Source organism: Ciconia boyciana, chromosome 5 (genome assembly GCF_034638445.1).
Source record: "Ciconia boyciana chromosome 5, ASM3463844v1, whole genome shotgun sequence".
Classification (NCBI taxonomy): Eukaryota; Metazoa; Chordata; class Aves; order Ciconiiformes; family Ciconiidae; genus Ciconia; species Ciconia boyciana.
The window spans coordinates 83,395,868-83,415,107 of record NC_132938.1 but is presented as its reverse complement, the minus strand read 5'-3'; the positions used below and the strand labels follow the sequence as shown (position 1 = coordinate 83,415,107).

Below are 19,240 nucleotides of genomic sequence, written 5' to 3'. Positions count from 1 at the left end.
CTTAAAAATGAGACTATTGGACTGCCTTTTCTGAACTGTTTCCTGAAACACAGGGGAAATGAAACATACACGTTCACCCCCAGCTTCTCCCCTTTTTTTTTCCGTTGTATTTTCATTACGCTGTCCGTCGTGTCCTACCTGTCCCACTGCTGAAGTGACAGCTGCGGGCGTGGGCCATGCTGCGGGCGGGGGGCCGTTCGCCCTCCCGGGCCGGGAGCGGCCGAACGCCCGGCGGCAGACCCCTCGCTTTCTCTGAGGCGACGGGACGACGTTCCCCGGGGAGGGTGAAGGACGGCCGTTAGGCCGCGCGCGGCCGGCCCTTAACGCCTCGGGGCGGGCGCGCGAGGAGGGCGGTCCCCGCCCGCAGCGCTCTGGGCCGCCGCCATGTCCCGGCCCTTCTCCTCGGGCCGCCCCCGGCGGGCGGGGAGGCTTTGGGGCCGGGGTGCCCACCGGCGGCGGCGTCCAGCGCCATGCGGCTGTGGGGGCTGCTGGTGCTGCTGTGCGGGGCGGTGGCGGCGGCTCCGGCTCGCCCTGCGGCGGCCCCGCTGCTGTGTAACGTGAGCCTGGACAGCCCCGCCGAGGAGCGCTGGCTGCCGGTGCTGCGGCACTTCGATCCCGCCTTCCTGCGCGCCGCCGTCGCACGGGTGATCGAGTGAGTGTGGGGCGGCGGCGGGGCGCGGCAGCCCCCTCCTCGGCACGGGGCAGCTCCGGGGGTGTGAAATGGCCGCGGCTGGGGCCGAGGGGGCAGCGCCGTGCCCGCCGCTCCGCAGGCCAGCCCTTCACCCCCGGTGGAGCGGCGTGAGGGGCAGCCCCGGTGCCCGCCGCTCCTCCCGCGGCTGTGCCGGCAGCGGGACCGGGCCAGGGCCCGCTTTCCCTTCACCCCAGCGCCGCGGAGCCCTTGTCGTGCCCCCGCCAGACTCGCTGCTGCGGGGCCTGGGCGAAGGGATGCTGCGCGGCTGCTGAACTTCTCTGAACTCAAAAATTCAGGGGTTTTCTGGGTGTTAACCCAATACTACTGCATTCCGCGTACGCTTAGGAACCTGTCAGAGGACGGGCTGGGGAGATCCCTGGTAGGAATAAAAAAATCTCACAAGTAGGAAGCCTGTGCCGAATGGCTTGATGGGGTTGTGCCGGCTTCTTTGGGGGTGTGCAGAAGCTGATGAGACTCGGTGAGGGATGGGATGCAGGGATGTCCGATACAGCGCGGGATAGGCTGCTAATGGCTGGTCAGCATCGACTGGGACAGGCTGATCAGAGAAGTGGCAGACGCCTTGAGTATCTGATTGCCGGGTGTAAGTTGCAAACCTTTTTGTCTCTTCCTCAGCTAATGCCTTGAGTGTGTTTTGCAGTGAAAGTGTACCAAAATGGGTCCACGAAGTTATTCGGCCGATAGCAGCAGAACTGGAGTTCTTTATGCCACAGCCCTTCGCAGGGGAAATTCGGGGACTGTGCAAAGCACTGGGAGTAAGTCTTGGAGATGGAGTCCTGCTTAACTTTGCCTATGAATCTACTGCGTAAGTGTCTGGTTCTTACAGAATCTGGTAGAAATGCATGTAGAGATTCATTTTAGTTCAGCGTGGGAGGTGAAGGCACATGGCAGATGATTTGCACTGTTCGTTTTCACACTTTCATACGTTCAGCTGGAACGTTTCATTCTTATTAAGCAGTTTGTATCCTGAATTGAACAAGAAACGCAGAGCAGTATTTTTATTTGTTAATAAAAGTAACGTGTAGCTGTAATGTTTTTGTGTATGTATATCTGTATAAATGTATAAAAGTATGAAAGTAATTCCTGCTATTAAGGAAGGGCCACTTATTCAAAGTATTTGGCTTCATTTATCGTCAAAGATCATGTAATGTACTCTTGTGTCGTTTAAATTGTCATATTTCACTAAAAAGGAAACTAGAAGAATTAGTTGCAACCTAATTATCTTAACCATTCATCTGAGATGAAGTTGCTTCCAAACCATTTTCTGGATGAACGTTCACAATGACTGTATAATGTACTTTTTTGATTTGCATAATGGAAAATGGATGTAATATCTTTATGACAGCAGACAAAACCTCTGTGGAAAAAATACTCAGTTTCATTGTCTTTTTTTTGCCCTAGACGCATGTGCAGGAGAATAATAAACTCTTGGTGTTGCCTGTGAGGATCCTAAAAATATTTCTCCATATAGGTTTAAAAAAAAACCAAACAGGTGTATACAGCCACTTGTATGCATTTTGATTATTATTTTTCTTAATGTGTTGTGTTCAGTTTAAGTTATCTTTTTTTTTTTAAAAAAAAGGATTAATAATCAATAAGACAGTAATTTAAATGCTAGCTTTCTTGGTATTTCACAGAGGACACTTATCATTCTTAGCCCTGGTAAGGCCCATGAAATTTTAAGTTTCTCAGCTCTAACGATACTAAAGAAAAAACATCAACCGGGAACAAACTACTTGTCTGCAAAATTTTTTACCTTTATAGTTTTGAAAGACAGTGCTATGTATCACTGGAATGACAAACTCATAACTCCAGAGAAAATACATTTTTAATTCCTTGCAAATTCAATATATCTCAAAAAAGCCTGTTTCAACGAAGCTGAAACTGTTATTAAAAAAGCAATTTCAGCACTCTTCCTGTTCTAAAGAGGTTAGACTATTATTGAAATGGCTGATGCTTTAACAACAACTCATGTTTTCAGTTTGAAAGGACTTTGTTTGAACTTTCTATCTAGTTGTGATTAAAAATATAAATGGGGTCCAAATTGAAATGAAATAATCTATAATTGTCAAAATGAAATCCAGATAGTTTCAGACTGATACTTTGTGGACAATTTTAGATGTCAGCTTTTCATCTCGAATTAGAAAAGAAGTAAAATAATGACATTTTTCCCAAGTGGAAATGCTGCTTCCTACCTGGTGTATAATATCTGCCCTGATGTGGACAGTAGTGCAGCTTTTGGCTTTCTGAGCCAGGTGGGACCTGATAAGTTAAGTATTGTACAGTTTTTTATGTTAGACTCTGGGGGAAAGGACTTTCCCGTATGGATATCGTGCATACGTCATATAGGACATCATAGTGTTGTGTAGTTATGCAGAGCTTCAGTCAAACCATTCTGACCCCCCTTTTTTTTTTCCAATTTTAAGTTAAAACTTGTAAGAAATTTTATCAAAAAGTATAGGATGAGACTATTCTCTCAGGTTGGGAAGCCTAAGTGTTAATGATATAATGCGAACTCCTATTTGCATGCTTACATTAATAAAATACTTTGCAGAAGAGCAACTCAGTTACTCCTGAAATGTTGAGCTAATTCAACTATAATACTGAAAACATTGTCATAGCTTTTTCTTAAATCATTCTTTCTCCTTTTTGTTTTTGAAGGTTCTGTACTAGTATTGTTGCTCAGGATGACAAAGGAAACATTTACCATGGTCGGAACCTGGATTACGATTTTGTCGATATATTAAGCAAGATTACGATTGATGTGCGGTTTATAAAAAGTGGGCAGGTACGATCTGCTGGTTGATGTGGCTGGGTGGTATTCCATGAAGGAACGGGGTATGGTCGTTCAGCTGCCTAGGCAGTGGGATTTAGTGTAGGAACGTGGTTCCCATCCCAAGTTCACTGGATTATTAGAGCACCGCAGTCACTCTCTCTAGGAATGCGGGATGAATGCTGATTTTCTTTGCTTTCTGGACATCCAGTTTGTGGTGATAAACTGGAACAAATAGAACAGCATAATCTCGTATCTCAAGATCGTTATTTGGAAAGAGATGTTGAAAGAAGGAAATGTCAAGATATTAAGAAAGGAAAGAAATACTAGAGAACAGAGATAAGAGATCAGTTTTGGCAGGGACTGATTCTAAGGCTTTTTTCTAAGGCCTTGTTAATTTTTGTGACCAATGTGTGTGTTTTGGATGAAAATTTCCCAAAATGAACTAGTTGCTGGTGCGGTCCTCGTTAGTGTGATTTTCTTAATATTCTTTAGTCTGTTTTGCAAATGGAGAATTCTTTGTTTGTTTCTTGCTTGGGTACTCACTAACTTGAGCAAAACTTTCGCAGCAGTCGGTGATCATTAAGGAATTAAATACAGTGAATTTTGGTCCTCGGAGTCGTCTTATAATTTACTTTGCAAGTTTTACTGTAATTTAAAGCAATGTTTTTTATAGCAACTTATGTATGAAAGTCACAGGAAAAAGTACAGGATGCCGCTTCAGAATGTTGCCTACTTGTAAGTAGCGTTCTGTTCCGGAATGCTAAAATACTGCTTGTTTCCTGGTTTCAGATAGCGTATCAAGGCACCACGTTTCTTGGTTACGTAGGCTTATGGACCGGACAAAGTCCACACAAGTTCACGATCTCCGGTGATGAACGAGGTAAAATAAATCTCTCTCCCGCACTTGACGTTATGTACGCTATTTCAGTTGATTGTTGCGTGCTCTGGACCTTCTCTCACATTCTCTCAGAGAGAAAAATACGATTAAGGTTGGCAGGAAGGAGCTGAAATCTAATGACTTCTCTGGCCCTCAGGGGTGAAAGCACACATGCTGCCAGTTTTTGGCTGCTGCATAGGAGAAAGGCCTTTGTTTGTCAGCACGGTGTCATCTGAGCTTGAAAAGTGTCACAGGACACAGAGAACCTTGGGGAAAGCCCTCGGAGACAAATTCATGTGGTCTTTTCAAGAGACATGATTGGAGATGGCAGAGTAGGGGTTGAGAGAAAAAGATACATTTGTGTGTAGCAAATAAACGGCTGCTTTCCTAGTTCTCTGTTCCTTCCTCTGTATTCCATGTTTCTCTGTCCCCATAAGGCAGCTTGAAGGAGAGGATGGGAAGAGAAGCATGAGAGTGTGAGAGATCTAGGGGAAAGGCAGCAGGGCTTCAGAGAATGCATGGAGATACTGGAAAGGCGGCTGAGGAAAGATGTGGTAGTAGAGGAAAGTTGAGAGATGTCACTACTGAGAACTAAAACTTGACAATAGAAGGGCTTGTAACAGCCAGGAAGGCAGAGGAAGGGTCACTGCCTTTCCATCAGCGCTTTAGTTTCACAGATACTGATAGCTATGTCCAACTCAGAGCTTGGGTTTGCCTCTTCCATCCCTTCCCCCCTCTTTTTTCTTGTCTTGTCTTTTCTTTTTTCTTTTCTTTTTAAGAAGCAGAGACTCTTTTCTGTTCTTTATTAGCTGTTTGTTAGGACTGGAAACAATGTAGTCCGAATTGGAACCAACATTTACAATAAATGTTTATTTTTCACTTGTGATTGTGGTAAGCAATTTTTCTTTTCTTTTGAATCTTTTAATTAGACAATCTTTTGGTTTTGAAATTTTTTTTTACGTTATGCAAACACTAGTCACTGTATACGCTATATACGTATTCATTATCTCTACGAGTAGAGATTCTGCTGTGGAGCACGTGCACCTTTTGATTCCTGTTTCCTTTGTTAATACTGCCTTGTTGCATTCACTAGATTCTTTCCATAGTTTACACTCGAATTTTTTTTAAGAGCCTGCTTCTGACGCTAGTGTAGTTATTTAATCCTTTCCAAACTGGAGCGTCCTGGGCTGATACTGAGAGATGCAGACTGCTTTCAGTTCATACTAGCATCAGCTTGGAAGTAAAGTCTTAAGTGTATCGAGTCTTTGCAAAAGGCTAGATTTAGAAAATATTGAGGACCGAAGTCCTATGTCTGTGAACAGGCACAATTTGGGGACAAAACCAGTGCCATCCTGTTCTCCCTGCTGTTTTTCAGCAGTGTGCTTCAACCTTCAGTTTAAGGATCATCTGACACAACAGTGAGATGGTTCTGTCCATGCACAAACCCATTCTGTTCTCCCGATTCTGATGGAGAATCAAGTACTGCAAACTTTTGTGTGTGAGGGGCCCCTCTTGTCCGTCAGGAGCTGATCTGCTGTCATCCACCTGTGTGCCTCGACTTCAGTCACTTTTTAACTCCAGGCAATAGTAATTCACTCAACACACGCCGTGCTCCTGTAAATCAGTTGCTGCTGACTGCTTGCTGCTTTATCTGTCACTGTACAGCTGAACTAAAAATTTAGGGAAACCAGCATGTGAACTATAGCTGGAAAGGGGGATGACTTTAAATTAGGGTGAAGGTCTATCAAGTGACAAGCATATTGCTTCTGCTGGCTTTTTCTGGTTTTGGCATATGAATAATTATAAATTTGCCCTTCTGTTTTTCTTAGTTCTTCTAACACTATCACTACCTCTTTTTTAGCTGTTTCATTATTTCTGTGTAATTCTTCCTGTTGTAATATTTCAGGAAGATGAATAATGAGGTGATTAATGCTAATATTTGAGCTGACAGATGTAGACTGTCATATCATATGAATAGACCTGCAATACTTCTGGAAATATGTGTTACAAAGTGCTAGTCCCTGTTACAGTCACCTTTGACTCTTCATTGTTTATCATTCAGGTATGAATAAAATCGGTTTAAAAACTGAGCAGCTAGCAAGTTATCAATACTGAAAGGAATGTGATAGTTTTTGATTGAAATTGCTAGCGCTGGCAAGTTCTGAGAGATACTGCATATTCTCTGTACAGTGCTGAACATGTCTTCTTTATTGTTCACTGTACCTCAGACTCCCTACCATTTTATGGCACTCTCTTATGGCACTGGTCACAGGAATATTGTACCTTTCAGAAGACACCAGAAAGCCAAGATAATGATCACTCCTGTCATTACAGGTCTGAGATGCATTCTGGAAAGCAGGGGTGTTAATCCAGCTGCCCTGGTTGAACTTCAGTTGGGATTATGTTGTCTATTTATATTTTACCTGTAGTTTAAGCTAGATGTTAGGCTCTTTGTTAGCCCTTCTCCTGAAATGTTGACTTTTTACGCTGATACGTAGCTGCCCTCTTTCACTGAGGATTTAGCTTTCTGTGGTACTTCAATCTAATGATACAGAAAACGGAGCATTTGAAAGACAAATTTTGTAAATGAGGGCTTGCCAGGGTATGTTAGCCTGTTTATGCAGCACATCCTGCATATTTTATGTATAGAAAACAGTAAAGTAATACAAAAGAAAGGGAGCACTGTAAGCATTCAGCGTTCTAAACAGTGTTGATAAGCTCAAGATGGTACAGAGGCTCCGATGACTTTGAGATGGTGTGTGCTTTGTCAGTTCGGTATAAGCTGCCTAACTTTGGTGTTTTTATGATAGTGGTATAGTCAGAGAATTACTGAATTTATTGCACTGATCTTTTGTAATGCAGTAGAGGGAAAGATTGCAGAGCTAGAGACGGGACATGGAGAAGAAGGGAAGGTGGGAGGATAGATTTCACAGAGCGTACTATGTAACATGCACGTATAGTGATTTTTCCTTTATTTTCCAGCGGGTGGTAGATGGTGGGAAAATGCAATAGCTGCTTTTCTGAATCGGAATTACCCTGTCAGCTGGCTTGTCCGAGATGTAAGTGTACCGAGTAATTTTCTCATATTTCACGGCAATGTCATTTGTACTTAAAAACTCCTGGTAAATTTGATGTTCCAACTTTTAGTTTCACAGAAAATTCAATAAATTGATAAGAAATGAATTGCATTTCATTAGAGGGGATAGGTATTGTCCCTAAATTGCCAGCAATGTATATGAGAGAGGCAATTCCAGTCCTTCAGGAGGGCAATCTCTAATCAATGCCAAAAGTCTTTGAGAAGCTGTGCAAAGACTTCCTTCCTAGAGAGTATTTCAGGTAGCTGTGATTTGTAATTCAACAAACGGAGGCAGCTGCACTCCACTTAGATGGTTAGTATCTGACCCAGTGGTTGTTTTACACTACGTTTGGTATGTTACCATATTAAAAATGTAGAGCTCACTGGTGAGCGGCAGGAGTTAGACTGGTGTTTTGTACAGCACGTTTTATGAATATTGTGTTAGGGTACTACTAAGATAAAACAGGTCTGCTGCTTCTCAGATTTATGATTTACAGTAAACATGAATGATGTGGTTTGTGGGTGAACTCCCTGCAGAACTGGAATGTCTACTGGAGACTTTATTGTTTATAGTTTTTGAGTTTGAGATGTGACTTGAGGCTGTGACTCGAAACTACTAGCTGCAGTGTTGCTCTCAGAAATAATTAATTGTTTGCCAGGGCTTTCCCTGTCTTTCTGATCAATTTTGTTTGATGCATGTTCTCCATATTTGTTTTTAGTTCCTGCACAGCATTCATTTTTAAAGATGTACTTTAGTAGGTTGTGGCCCTATGCCTGAAAATAGTAGCTTCACTAGCTGTGGTGGAACTGTCAGTTTATGCTAAGTTAGTTACCTGGTTATGGCAGGAGAAGCCAGGCTTGCTGTAAGCAAGGTCTCTGCCTTATTCACCATGGTTACCTGAGTCCTCTTAAACCGCTGGCTAGGCAAAGACGGGGAGTGGGTTTTTTCCCCTTTTCATGCACTTTCATCTATCCCATTGTTCACATTGAAAGACTTTGCTGAGGATTGAATTTGCAGAGTAGGGACATGCCTCTGTCTTTTTTGAATGGCCGATTTTTCAGCTTTTTTCACTTTTAACCATATACATAGGTGTACATATACATGTGTGGATATGTGTATGTATACTTACTGTTTTCTTTGAATATTTGCAAAGCTGGGATTAATGAGTTCATTTACTAGTCGTACGCATTTCACATTCATATGCAAGTCATTGCATAACATTGCAAGTCATATGCAAGTCATTTGGAAAACTATTTTCAGGGAAATATTTTCAAGTAGCACTTTACAGTTAATTGCTATTTTCAAAAAAGCTGGACCTTTTCTTCATTTTAAGATGTCCCGGTGCTCGTTTTTGTTCTTGACCGTGCTCTGTGATCTTTGTTTCACTGTGATCTCCTTTTTGCATTAGACCCTGAGCAGAGCAGAGGACTTTCAGTCAGCTGTTCTCAGACTAGCGGGCATTCCCATCATTGCTGAAGTTTACTATATTGTAGGAGGCGTATCGCCCAAAGAAGGCATGGTTATAACGAGGAATAGAAGAGGGCCAGCAGATCTCTGGCCTCTCGATCCTTTAGGTGGAGCGTAAGTAGAAAAAAATGGTTTATTTTGTTTTTTCATATTCCCTCCTGAGTGGTAGGCAGGGTTAGAGACATAACTTTCTTGAGACCCCCAGGCTCATCTCTTACTAATGCTTACAGCTGGACAGGGAAAGCTTGAAAGCCTCTGAAAGGAACCCCAGTCCCTTCTCATTGATAAGGAATCATACCACCTTGTCAGGGTGGGGCAGTCCAGCGGGTCAAGGGTGGAAAAAGGATCTGTATGTGTTTATTTTTTAGCCAGATTCCAAACAAGACAAGACTTGAGGGCTTTTCCTCTCTGTCTGCCAAGTATTGCACCAGTAAATTCAGCACTGCCAAATTAGTTTTGACCCAGTGTGGTAGAAAGGTTGAAGGCTCAAAAATAACTGTTCCTATCAGTTTTGTGAAATCAGCAGCCTAACGTATGAAGGAGATCCTAAATATTTGCCCTGCGGTGAAAAAAGGCACTTAATGACTACAGTCAGCCAGTAAATACTGGCTTGGCAACAGCCAGATGGCCTGTTGGCTCTGTGTACCCCAAACTGAATGCTGCAGGCTGCATCGTACGCATACCCATAATCTTTTCTCTGATCATCTCTTTAAAGGTCTGATCTTGCTTTTATTGTAGTCAGGAGTAGTTTTGTCACTGACGCCAGCAGGAGTTCAGAGGCTGCTCCTTTTTCATTTGTGTTGAGTAGTTTATGGTAAAGGCTGCCATGTGTATCAACATAGGATCCCTCGGGCTTGCAAGAGACACAGGAAAAAGGCTTTTGAGGGAGGTTTTTTTTCTTTTGCCAATACAGAGATACTGATTCTTGGCCTTTATAAATTACCTGCTGATTAGCCTTTTTGTTTGCTTTTATGTTTGTGTGTTGTGTTATAGGTGGTTTCGTGTGGAGACAAACTATGACCATTGGACTACCCCTCCTCCGTTTGATGATCGAAGGTAAATTTAGTTTGGAGCTCTGTGGTGAGATAACAACTTTTCTTTTGAAAAAGCTCAGAGACTAGGGTGTTTTCTTCTCTGAGCAGGTGTTGGCTCATTGAGCAGGCAGCTTGTTCAGTTCCTGTAATGCCACTCAAAAGGGGACAGATAGGGTGAAGAGCAATATTTGCATATGTCAAAGCAAAGTCTGTGTGGCATGGAATGGCATAAAAGATGAGAAGTTGCAAGGATAAGGCATGTACCAAACATTTCTTTATAAAGCAAAGTTTTGTAAAAGTTACAGGATTTAGATTCACAGTGAAAAAGTATTTGATGGCATTAGGAAGGCGCTCGCAGACATCATAGAATCTTTAGGCTGTGTAGTACACAAAAAGCTGATGGTCTGTACTCAGTGGTGTAGTAATGGAGTAGCTTCAGCAATGTGAGACTGGACTCAGTCACACAGCACTCTGGATGATTTTAGGCCACAGCAAGCATTTCAATGTGAAGCCCTTTGGTGAGAAATTTTTCACGTTGGTGTTTTGTAGCCTTTGGAACACCAAAGTGTGTTTAATGATACTGTGTTGTTTTCCTGCAGAACTCCAGCCATCAAGGCTCTCAATGCTACTGGACAGCAGCACATCAATTTTGATACACTCTTTAAGGTATTTCTTTTAAATTCTGCATTGTGACTTTGACTCAAAAGTCTTTTTCAAAGCAGAAGTGCAGTTGCATTTTTGTCAGGGATTTAAAAGCTGTGCAGGGAAGGCATGGTGAAAAAGGTGTACTGCACAACCATGTCTGGAGAGTTTTAAGACTGCTAAGTTTGTTGGTTAAGATGTTTCTGAACTCCCTTGCGTAGGCATTTTGTAATAGTCTGCCAATCCAAGGGGAAAGTGCAAGAGGTGAATCCCACCGCCATCATCTTTGAGCAGTTCCTTATTTCAAGCACAATTATAAATATTACAGCAGGCAGATAAAGTGTTAAGCATGAGTGATATTTACCAGTTAGTTTTGAGAACTTAAATGTTGCGTATTTCAGAGGGCTTTTAACAAATATTTTTGTAAAATGATCTGATGTTTAAAAAAAAAAACAGCAAGAGAAATCCTTGACTTGGCATTATGCATTTGCATAACTTCATCCTACTGCTGTTTCTAAATAGCCTTTTAATTCCCTCTTCATTTACCAAAATGACAACTCTTCAAACTTTCTGTACAGGTGTTGTCAGTGAAGCCAGTCTTAAACAAGTAAGTATTAGATTCAGAGATGTTAATCAGCGCCTCCTGCCATGCCTCAGGCCATTTAAAAGTCAATCACAAACTTCCTTAGGATTTTCCTATGCGTGCATCTGAGTTATCTTGTTGTTCCCCGGCTTAGATTTCTGCTTGTGTGCGTGGCACTCTATTGGTGCTTCCACAGCACTCTTCCTCTTTTGTCTACCACTTTAGCCAAGAAACTATACTTTGTTAGGCTCGGTCTGGTCATGGGAAGTTCCTTTGTAGTAGTGAAACAAATGACTGCTTAGAGGAGCAGCTGGACTTTCTGCCGAGTCATTTGTGCCTTTTGCTTTTGGAACCTTTGGATTTGTGTTAACACTGCAAATGGCTGTCTCTGGAGTTTCTGATGTAGCTCTGCTTGATGTGTACAAAGGAAAAAAAATAGTAAATGGGGACATAGCTTTTAGGTACCATTTACTGGATTTTTAAGAGAGATTGATTTCTGTATACCATGATTGTTCTGCATTGTTCCACAAATTGCACCTTTGCAGGTTATCCTGTTTTGTTTTACTTTTATATGGAGTTCAGTATATTCTCTGGATCAGTCATTCACATTAGAGCTCGGCAATGGCTTCTTCAAAGTTAATACCAGGACTTCCTCTCCTCTGTCTTATAAATGTGAGGAAATATGGAAAGGAGAAGATTATATCTGTGCGACTGCTAAGATTAGCAATACTGATTTTTTAATACAGTGATCAAATGGATGTTGAAATACAGTTCCTTTGCTGTACTAACTGGGGAAAAAAATACTAAAAATTTGTGCCAGCAGCCTTCATTTTTATCAGTCTCTTTCCCACTTTTTCAAACCCTTCTGTACCTAAGCAGAATGTTTGTTTCCACTAAAATTTGTTCTGCTGCTTTGCTAGTTGTATAAATTAATTTTCTTGCCCTCGGAATGTCATTTACTCTTTTCCTCTTTCCCTACCAGTAACACAGTGTATACCACAGTAATGAGCGCTGCACTTCCAGATAAGTACCAGACATGGATCAGAACTGTGAAGTGAAGAGGTGTAAGTAGCATGCTGGTACTCCTAGCTACTTGTACTGAAATAAAAATTTCAGCTGAAGGGTCACTGAGGGACAAAGCACTGCAGCGGCACTCAGGTGACCTAGTCTGAATTCCTGCTTCTCCCCTTGGTTTGCTTATTGACCTTGGGTAAATACCTTCCCTTGTTGTTTTAGAGATAGAGTTAGGTATTGACTTTCTTTGCAAAACCCTTGGAGATTATCTTAGGAAAAGTGCTTTATCAGAGAGGAAGGCGTGGGTGGTGTTGAGACCTAAAGGTAGAGGTTCCCTCTGTGAACGTTTTAGCTGTTATTTTTACCAGTCCCAGTACTGCGATACATTTCACATGTCTCCAGGTTGTTGATTCTGACAGTAAGCCCTGCCAGAGTGAACTGAATCCCAGCAGGAAGGGTTGGTGCACTTGGCACCAAGAAAGATCAAGCTTAATTTGTGACAGCCGTTCGCAGGCGATGGAACATCAGCATCCTTTGAGGGTGTTGTCTTGTGAACTTGCAGGAAAAAGTCCAAGTGCTTGAACTCAGAAGGTGCCTCACGTGGTAGCTTTAATGTGTTCAGAGAAAGATACTAAGTTACATTTATTTCTATTCCAAGAAACTCTGGTTGCCTGGTCTTGCCAGGAGCACAAGAAGCTGCATTCCAGTTTTAATAGGTTTTAAAACTCTCATTAGTATTACATTTGTAGCAGTTATATTGGACATTTGATTTTAGCAAGAGTAATTCCTTTCTTTTAGAGATTCTGAAGAGTTTGTTTCTTTCTTAGCTCTGTACAAACCTGTGCTCTCTTATTTATCTATTTATCTATGTGTTTATTTCAACAGACAGTGAAAAGCTGAAGCTTTCCAAGACTGGCACATGCTTTTAAAATCACTCTCACCAGCAGTACAGCTGTTTTGGCTTATTAATTATGTGAACCATTCAGGAAATAATGACTTGTTAATTATTTAAAGTGTTGCAGATGGTACTGTTAATTAACTGTAATGGAAGTTTGATTTTACTGTAATTACATTGATGTTCTAGCAGATGTTGATGGCTAAAAACTGCTTTTATTGTTTTTGTAAAGAGTTGTGCAACTTGAATGTACTTATGTGCTGACTAATAAAAAAATTTCATGTTTTGTGTGGACTGTAGGTCTGAATATAAGGAAATAAAAATATGCAGCTGCTTGATTTATGAAGACTTGTGGCGTTATCCCTAATGTCATTGTGCTTTTCCCTGAGCAGTGAGGGGCTTGTGCTCATGAGCCTCACAGGGTCAGATGCTATGCCCAGAGATAAGTGGACTGGGGGAGCGGGCAGACCAAACAGAGCTCTGCAGAACCATATTATAATTGCAGAACAGGGTCCCCAGAGGTCCTGGTACTGTTTAAGCCCTTGTTGAACCGCATCAGTTTGGCCATCCTGTCCTGACATGCTCTGTGGGACCTTTCTCAACACAAAAATTGTGTCAGTGCAAAGGAATGTGACATTTCATAGTGTGAATTCCACTGCAGGCAGTCTCTCTCCCCTTCAGCTGTGGGTCTCTGGTGCACAGGCTCTTCAGCTGTTTTTAGTAGGCTTATGAAAGGTGACTGAGAGTATAGAATAGAATATTTCAGTTGGTGAGCACTGTAGGTCCCTTCCTAGTCCAATTGCCTGACCACTTCAGCGCTGACAAAAAGTTAAAGCATGCTATGAAGGGCATTGTCCAAATGCCTCTTGAACACGGCCGGGTTTGGGGCATCAACAGCCTCTCGAGGAAGCCTGTTCCAGTGTCTGACCACTGCCTGCATAGCTGTACACCATGGTGCTTTATCCATCAGAAATGGGCAGCTGTTTTAGGAGGTGTGCTAGTACAGGCTTTTCCCCCCAATAGATGGGAGAAGCTTGTGATGGGATAGCAGTGAGGTTAGAAAAAGGATGGTTTTCCTTTTACATATTTGAAAGTTGCCTTCAACAGAAAGTTTACAACTAATTTCTATAGTGCAGAGGGGTTTTTTGGTTTGTCGGGTTGTGCAGTGACTGCATATTGAATTGAGGCACTTCTTGGGAGCACCCCAGAAATACAGAAGGATTTAAAGAGTCCAGAGCAGTGGATACCTTCACATAAAGCTTAGAGGTCCCATTCTTCACTGGACAAAATTCCTGCTAATGCCACTGAGAATTTTATGTTGGAGAAGAAGGTATGATCAGAATGTTAGGTTAGAGCACCATTTCCCCATATGCACAATGTCGCGGGCAGTATTTGTGCACGGGTTATGCAAACTGTTCCTGAGACAGCTTTCTGGAGATGTGGGCCCTTTATCTCCTTGCGCTGAGTCTGTCTAAGTGTCATAACCTACTTACCTGCATCCTCTACTTCTGCCTGGATAAACGCGCTGCAAGCTTTGCCTTGACCCAGTTTGTACACTGATGTTAGCAGTCATATGCCAGAATGATAAATTTGAAAAACAGAGACTTCCTGGAGGAAGATGTAAATAACAGCGGTCACGATATCGTTGAGATTTCAGAACGACATTGCTTTAATTCACAGAGCAGGCACTGACTCCTGATCCCAGCAGGTTTTCTTTATGTAACAGGCACCCACAAGTAAAGACAAAAGGATCCTTACAGGTATAATTTTGCATAGTTTTCTTCACCTCAGCAGTGTTAGGCTGATTATCTTCTAGCAGTGGTGTGCCCAGATTCGCAGTGGTATATAAATTTCATCAAATGTATTTGTTTCAATGTGTACAAACAGATCTGGAGCGTATAATTATTTGGTAGCCATGAATATTCATGGAACAGTTGTCAGCTCCTGTCCTGTTCATGTCTCATCAGCTGTTCAGAACTTGCTCAGGCCCAGGCACAGAGCAGATTATTGAAATGTGGGGGGTGTTTTGAGTTTTAAACAAGAAAGGAAACTAGATTTGAAAAAGTCTAATTTTCTTTGCTTTTGTTCTTTTAAATTATTTTCTTAAAAAAAGCCTTGCATTTAATCTGTTTATAAATGTTCAGACATCCTGACTGCCAACAAAATGAAGCCCATATGCCAGCTTGCATACTGTTTGTTTTTTTTTTTTTTTTTTGCTAACTGGAAGGATCTCTAACTTTCTGGTCTTAGTTTAATGACATGCTAAAAATATAAACACTGAGAAAGTGGTAAATGACATGTCTCACAAACTAGATGATTTAACCTGTGAAATGTGTTGAGCTGCTTTCATGTAAGAATTGAAATTTGATAAAAATACAGAGAGACGGGATTGTTAATACTTTAAATAAAACCATCTTAACAATGCTGGAAACATTAAAATGTAGCGCTGATTGGTTTTGGAGGGTTTGGGTGTTTTGTGGGATCTCGTTTGGCTTTTAAAAAAGGAGAATCGTTTGTAGTTGTTTGAATTGCTTGCTGATCGTCCTTCTGTTTGTGATTTCATCTGCTTTGTGTGTCCGCTTTTTAGAGACTGGGAAGTAAAATAGCTGTTCTGCTTTCTCAAGCCCAGTCAGATTCATGACTTAGAATTGTTAAGTAATTAAATAGAACTAAGTTAAATACATTATCCTTGCTTCTTCCATCCTTTTGTTTCTGCAGTACAGATTCCCTAGCTACAAAGCCCAAAAGATTTTTCAGCCCAACATAGGGAATGGGTGAAACCTTTAATTCTTTTTCCTTCAGAAGTTTGCATTTAGCAAAAGGCAACTTGAAAGTGTGTAAGAGCTGACTCTTAAGATGAGAGAGGCCAACATACTGTATTTCTCATTCATAATCCTCTTCAGTAATCCTAATCCACTTCAGATCTGTAGCCATTCTTAAGCATCACATGGGAGAGGATTCTTAAGGCTGCTCAAAACAAGTGTGCAGTAAATAAACCGAAGTCTGCACTTGTTGCAGAACAGCACACACGCTCCATGCTGCCAGTGCTGAAAGACATGGCACTTTCTGCTGCGTGCCCAAGGGAACAGCTTACTTGATAATTTAGATTCTGAGGAGGAGTTTCTGAATCTCTAATCAAGCAAATCACTTCAGAGATTATTGATCACTTTGGGTACTGAATAGAAACAAAAATTTAGAAAGTGAGGAGCTTCTATTGTGTTTATCTTAATAAATCCAAAAGTTAGAAATTGGTGGCAAGGTAAGTTGCATTTTTCTTTTTATTTCTCTGTAACGATGTTTTGTGTTCAGAAGTAGTTACTCGGCACCCATAGTTTGAGGTGAGATGTCCTTTTTATACGTCAAGCTGTACAAAACTGCAGTTGGGAGTTTTCTATCCGAAATTCTCCTTTTTGGCACTGCAGTAACTGTGCAGGTGCAGAGGCCAGTGCATGTGTAAAATAAAACAAATTTCACCATCTCGTTTCCAGCTACGAGACATGCCAAGCCTGATGTACACGTGGGACATACATAGGTATTTACTCTAGGAGGGCAAGGCAGGATCATGACTTTCCCTAGTGCTAGCTAGCATTTTTATTCTTGGGAGAAGTAATTGAATTTTTTTTTTTAATTCATCTGTAGCTCTTAAACAAACTGTTGCTGTTTTTCTTTTATCAGAACTTAAAATTTCTGTTTCCCTGTTTTTCAGTTTTTTTCTAGGAAACTTTCAGTAAGTCTGTTGTATCCTCTCATTGCCTTCTGGATTCTGCTCCTCTCGTCCCTCAGTTGTCCAAATGTCTATAAAATGGTCCAGTTAGTGGGGATTCAGTTGTGCACGTGATACGTGAAGTGTGTCATCTCTCCTAGGAGCCCTGTTGTTTTGGACTTAGCTTCGCGTTAGCTTCAGTGTTCCTTGCAGGAAGCCTTTGATTCACATGGGTGGAGCACCAAATTCTGCACAGATCTGTAATGTGGACAAGCTCAGTGATGTGACAGTGTAGGATTTGATTCAAAATGCTGTCGCTTGCTTTGGTTTTGAAGGAGTTAAAATAATATTTACAGTAAGCCAGGAAATTTACCTGGGCTTTTGTTGTTCTTGTTTTGGGGTGGTTGACACAAATGGATTTGTGCAAGTTTTCCTTTAATGAGTTTTACGTGGCATTATATGGTATTATTAAATGAGTCACCAGCTTGCGTTTTAAGAGTTGCAAAAACAAGTATATTATGTGTTGGCTTGGGAGGTATACGTGGAGTCTGGCTGTTTACACGTTTCTCCTGCCTTTAGAACGCTAACTCTGGTGAACAGGGAAAGTGCATCTTTTCTATGTGTTTGCCGTCTTCTACTGAGGCACTGAACTTTGTTGTTCTGTTAGTTGTCCACATCCATGTGTGCTCGAGTCCATGCTTTTTTTGGTGGTGGTTTAGTTCTGCCCTGGTGTAAGTGCATATAGCGGGTTTTATCACCTTGCTTTACTTGGCATGCATGTTTGCTGGCAGATGCTCTATGCAGCAGCGTATACCACGGGAGAGCTCATACGAATGTATTGCAGCTTCTCAGAAGGCGTGGGGAAAGCCTGTTTTAGAGGCTTTCTAGCTGCACCAGAGAAAATGTAAACATCTCTGCAGGAGGGCAATGGTGGCCAAGAGCAAGGTGAGAAAGGAGCAGGCTGTAGCCGGCTGTTTCCTAGCTGCATCATTTTGTCTCACCTGGTTGTTTATTACAGCCTGTATTTGAGATTATGCCACTGTTCAACTTCATCAGATCTTCCAGGCTGTGTCTGTATGGGCCCTCGTTCCTTTTCTTTTTCTTGGGTACAGGATTTTAGGAACGGGAGGGGTGCATACCATTGGGTGGATGAGGAAGGATCAGAAGTGCTGAGCAGTTGGACTGGCTCTATTCCTTCCTCGCTCCTCTCACCCTTGAAACAGGTTTGATTCCATTGGAGTCTCTGGTTTCCTGCTGTGCACTCCTTTGCTCAGGCTGTGGCCCTCAGAAAAATCTGAGGGTAATGAAGTGAAAAGGTTGGCAGCTCCAGGAATTGCTTGGGAGAGACCTGTTGACAAGACCGTTCACGATAAGATAAATAGGTACGTGCTGTTGCCTGTGCTTGCTGTCTGCAGGTGCTCCTAGGGCACACGAATACTAGACCATCCCTTGGTATGGATGGCCAAAATTTATGTTTAAAGTAGGGCTGTCCAAATAACAAATGCTTGCTTGTTTTGCGGGGAAGGAGGGAAATGAGGAAAAGTTTTATTCTGCGTCTCCAAAGGTGCTCTCAAATCCAAGGTCACATTTTATCAAAAGAGATAGGCAGTACCCCTGAATGCATCCTAAGCAAGCAAAGTACCTAACTCTGTACTTGAGTGCTTGCTTCAAATTTGTTCTCCATTTTTTAAAAGTGATCTGGAAGTGTTTTAGTTCCTGAAAAAGGATTTTTTTCCTCACGTTTGCATTTTTAAAGGTACCTTTAAAGGCACCCACCTATTCCAAAAAGCTGAAGCATCTGTCTTCCTTTGAAGCTGGTACTGTCCGGTTCCTAAGCTGTCCGGTTCCTATACGGCCAGGCACGCAGACTGTGTTGACCTCCAGTGTGGAGGAACAGTTGTCTACACTAACCATGTTTCAGGGTTTTTTCTTGGGACTGGCTTGAATCTGGTCCTGTGGACTGAATTCCCATTAGTAGCTGGAGTGTGTCTTCTGGTGTCATTTCATCTGCAAGGAACCTGTGCCATGCTGTTTCAGTCTGCCCTGCCAGGTTATACCGGAATGCAGTACGTGGAGGTGCTTGGGGATGACTGTTTGTAAAGGAAGCTCTCGATACACAGCAAATCATTCGTATCAGCCCTTTTCTGGAGAGCTAATACTTGCTGAAATCTTCAGATTTGTGTCTTTTGAATAGAAATTCTTCTTTGGATAGCCAGATGGGAGTTATAAGTCTATACTGAGAAATTCTGAGCTTGAAAATTTGTTTTTCCTGGAATGGGATTTGCCTGGTACGGGAGGTTACAAATAAGAGCCTTAAATGCTAGGTATTCCGAGTTTTGTGTGCAATTGTCCATTTGAGTAGTTAATAATCTGAAAAGTTGTCAGAATACTGCATTATTTAAGCACAAAGGCCATAAAGTACTGGATGTAACTGGGCATAATTCAGCACTGATTTCAGGCCAT

At 42.1% G+C, this 19,240-nt stretch overlaps 1 protein-coding gene across 2 annotated transcripts; it reads left to right on the top strand.

The window, feature by feature from the left end:
- Window positions 1-393: 393 nt before the first annotated feature.
- Window positions 394-13,414, top strand: NAAA (N-acylethanolamine acid amidase). Of its 2 annotated transcripts, XM_072863436.1 has the most exons (11): window positions 394-652; window positions 1,350-1,514; window positions 3,371-3,497; window positions 4,275-4,365; window positions 7,345-7,421; window positions 8,848-9,020; window positions 9,900-9,962; window positions 10,540-10,606; window positions 11,161-11,189; window positions 12,148-12,229; window positions 13,065-13,414. In XM_072863436.1, exons 1-10 carry the CDS (start codon window positions 471-473, stop codon window positions 12,221-12,223), a joined length of 1,050 nt encoding a protein of 349 aa, XP_072719537.1. In that variant the 5' UTR covers window positions 394-470; the 3' UTR covers window positions 12,224-12,229; window positions 13,065-13,414. The 2 variants fall into 2 exon arrangements, 1 of the variants encoding a protein (XP_072719537.1); XR_012042845.1 differs by lacking the exon at window positions 11,161-11,189.
- Window positions 13,415-19,240: the final 5,826 nt, after the last annotated feature.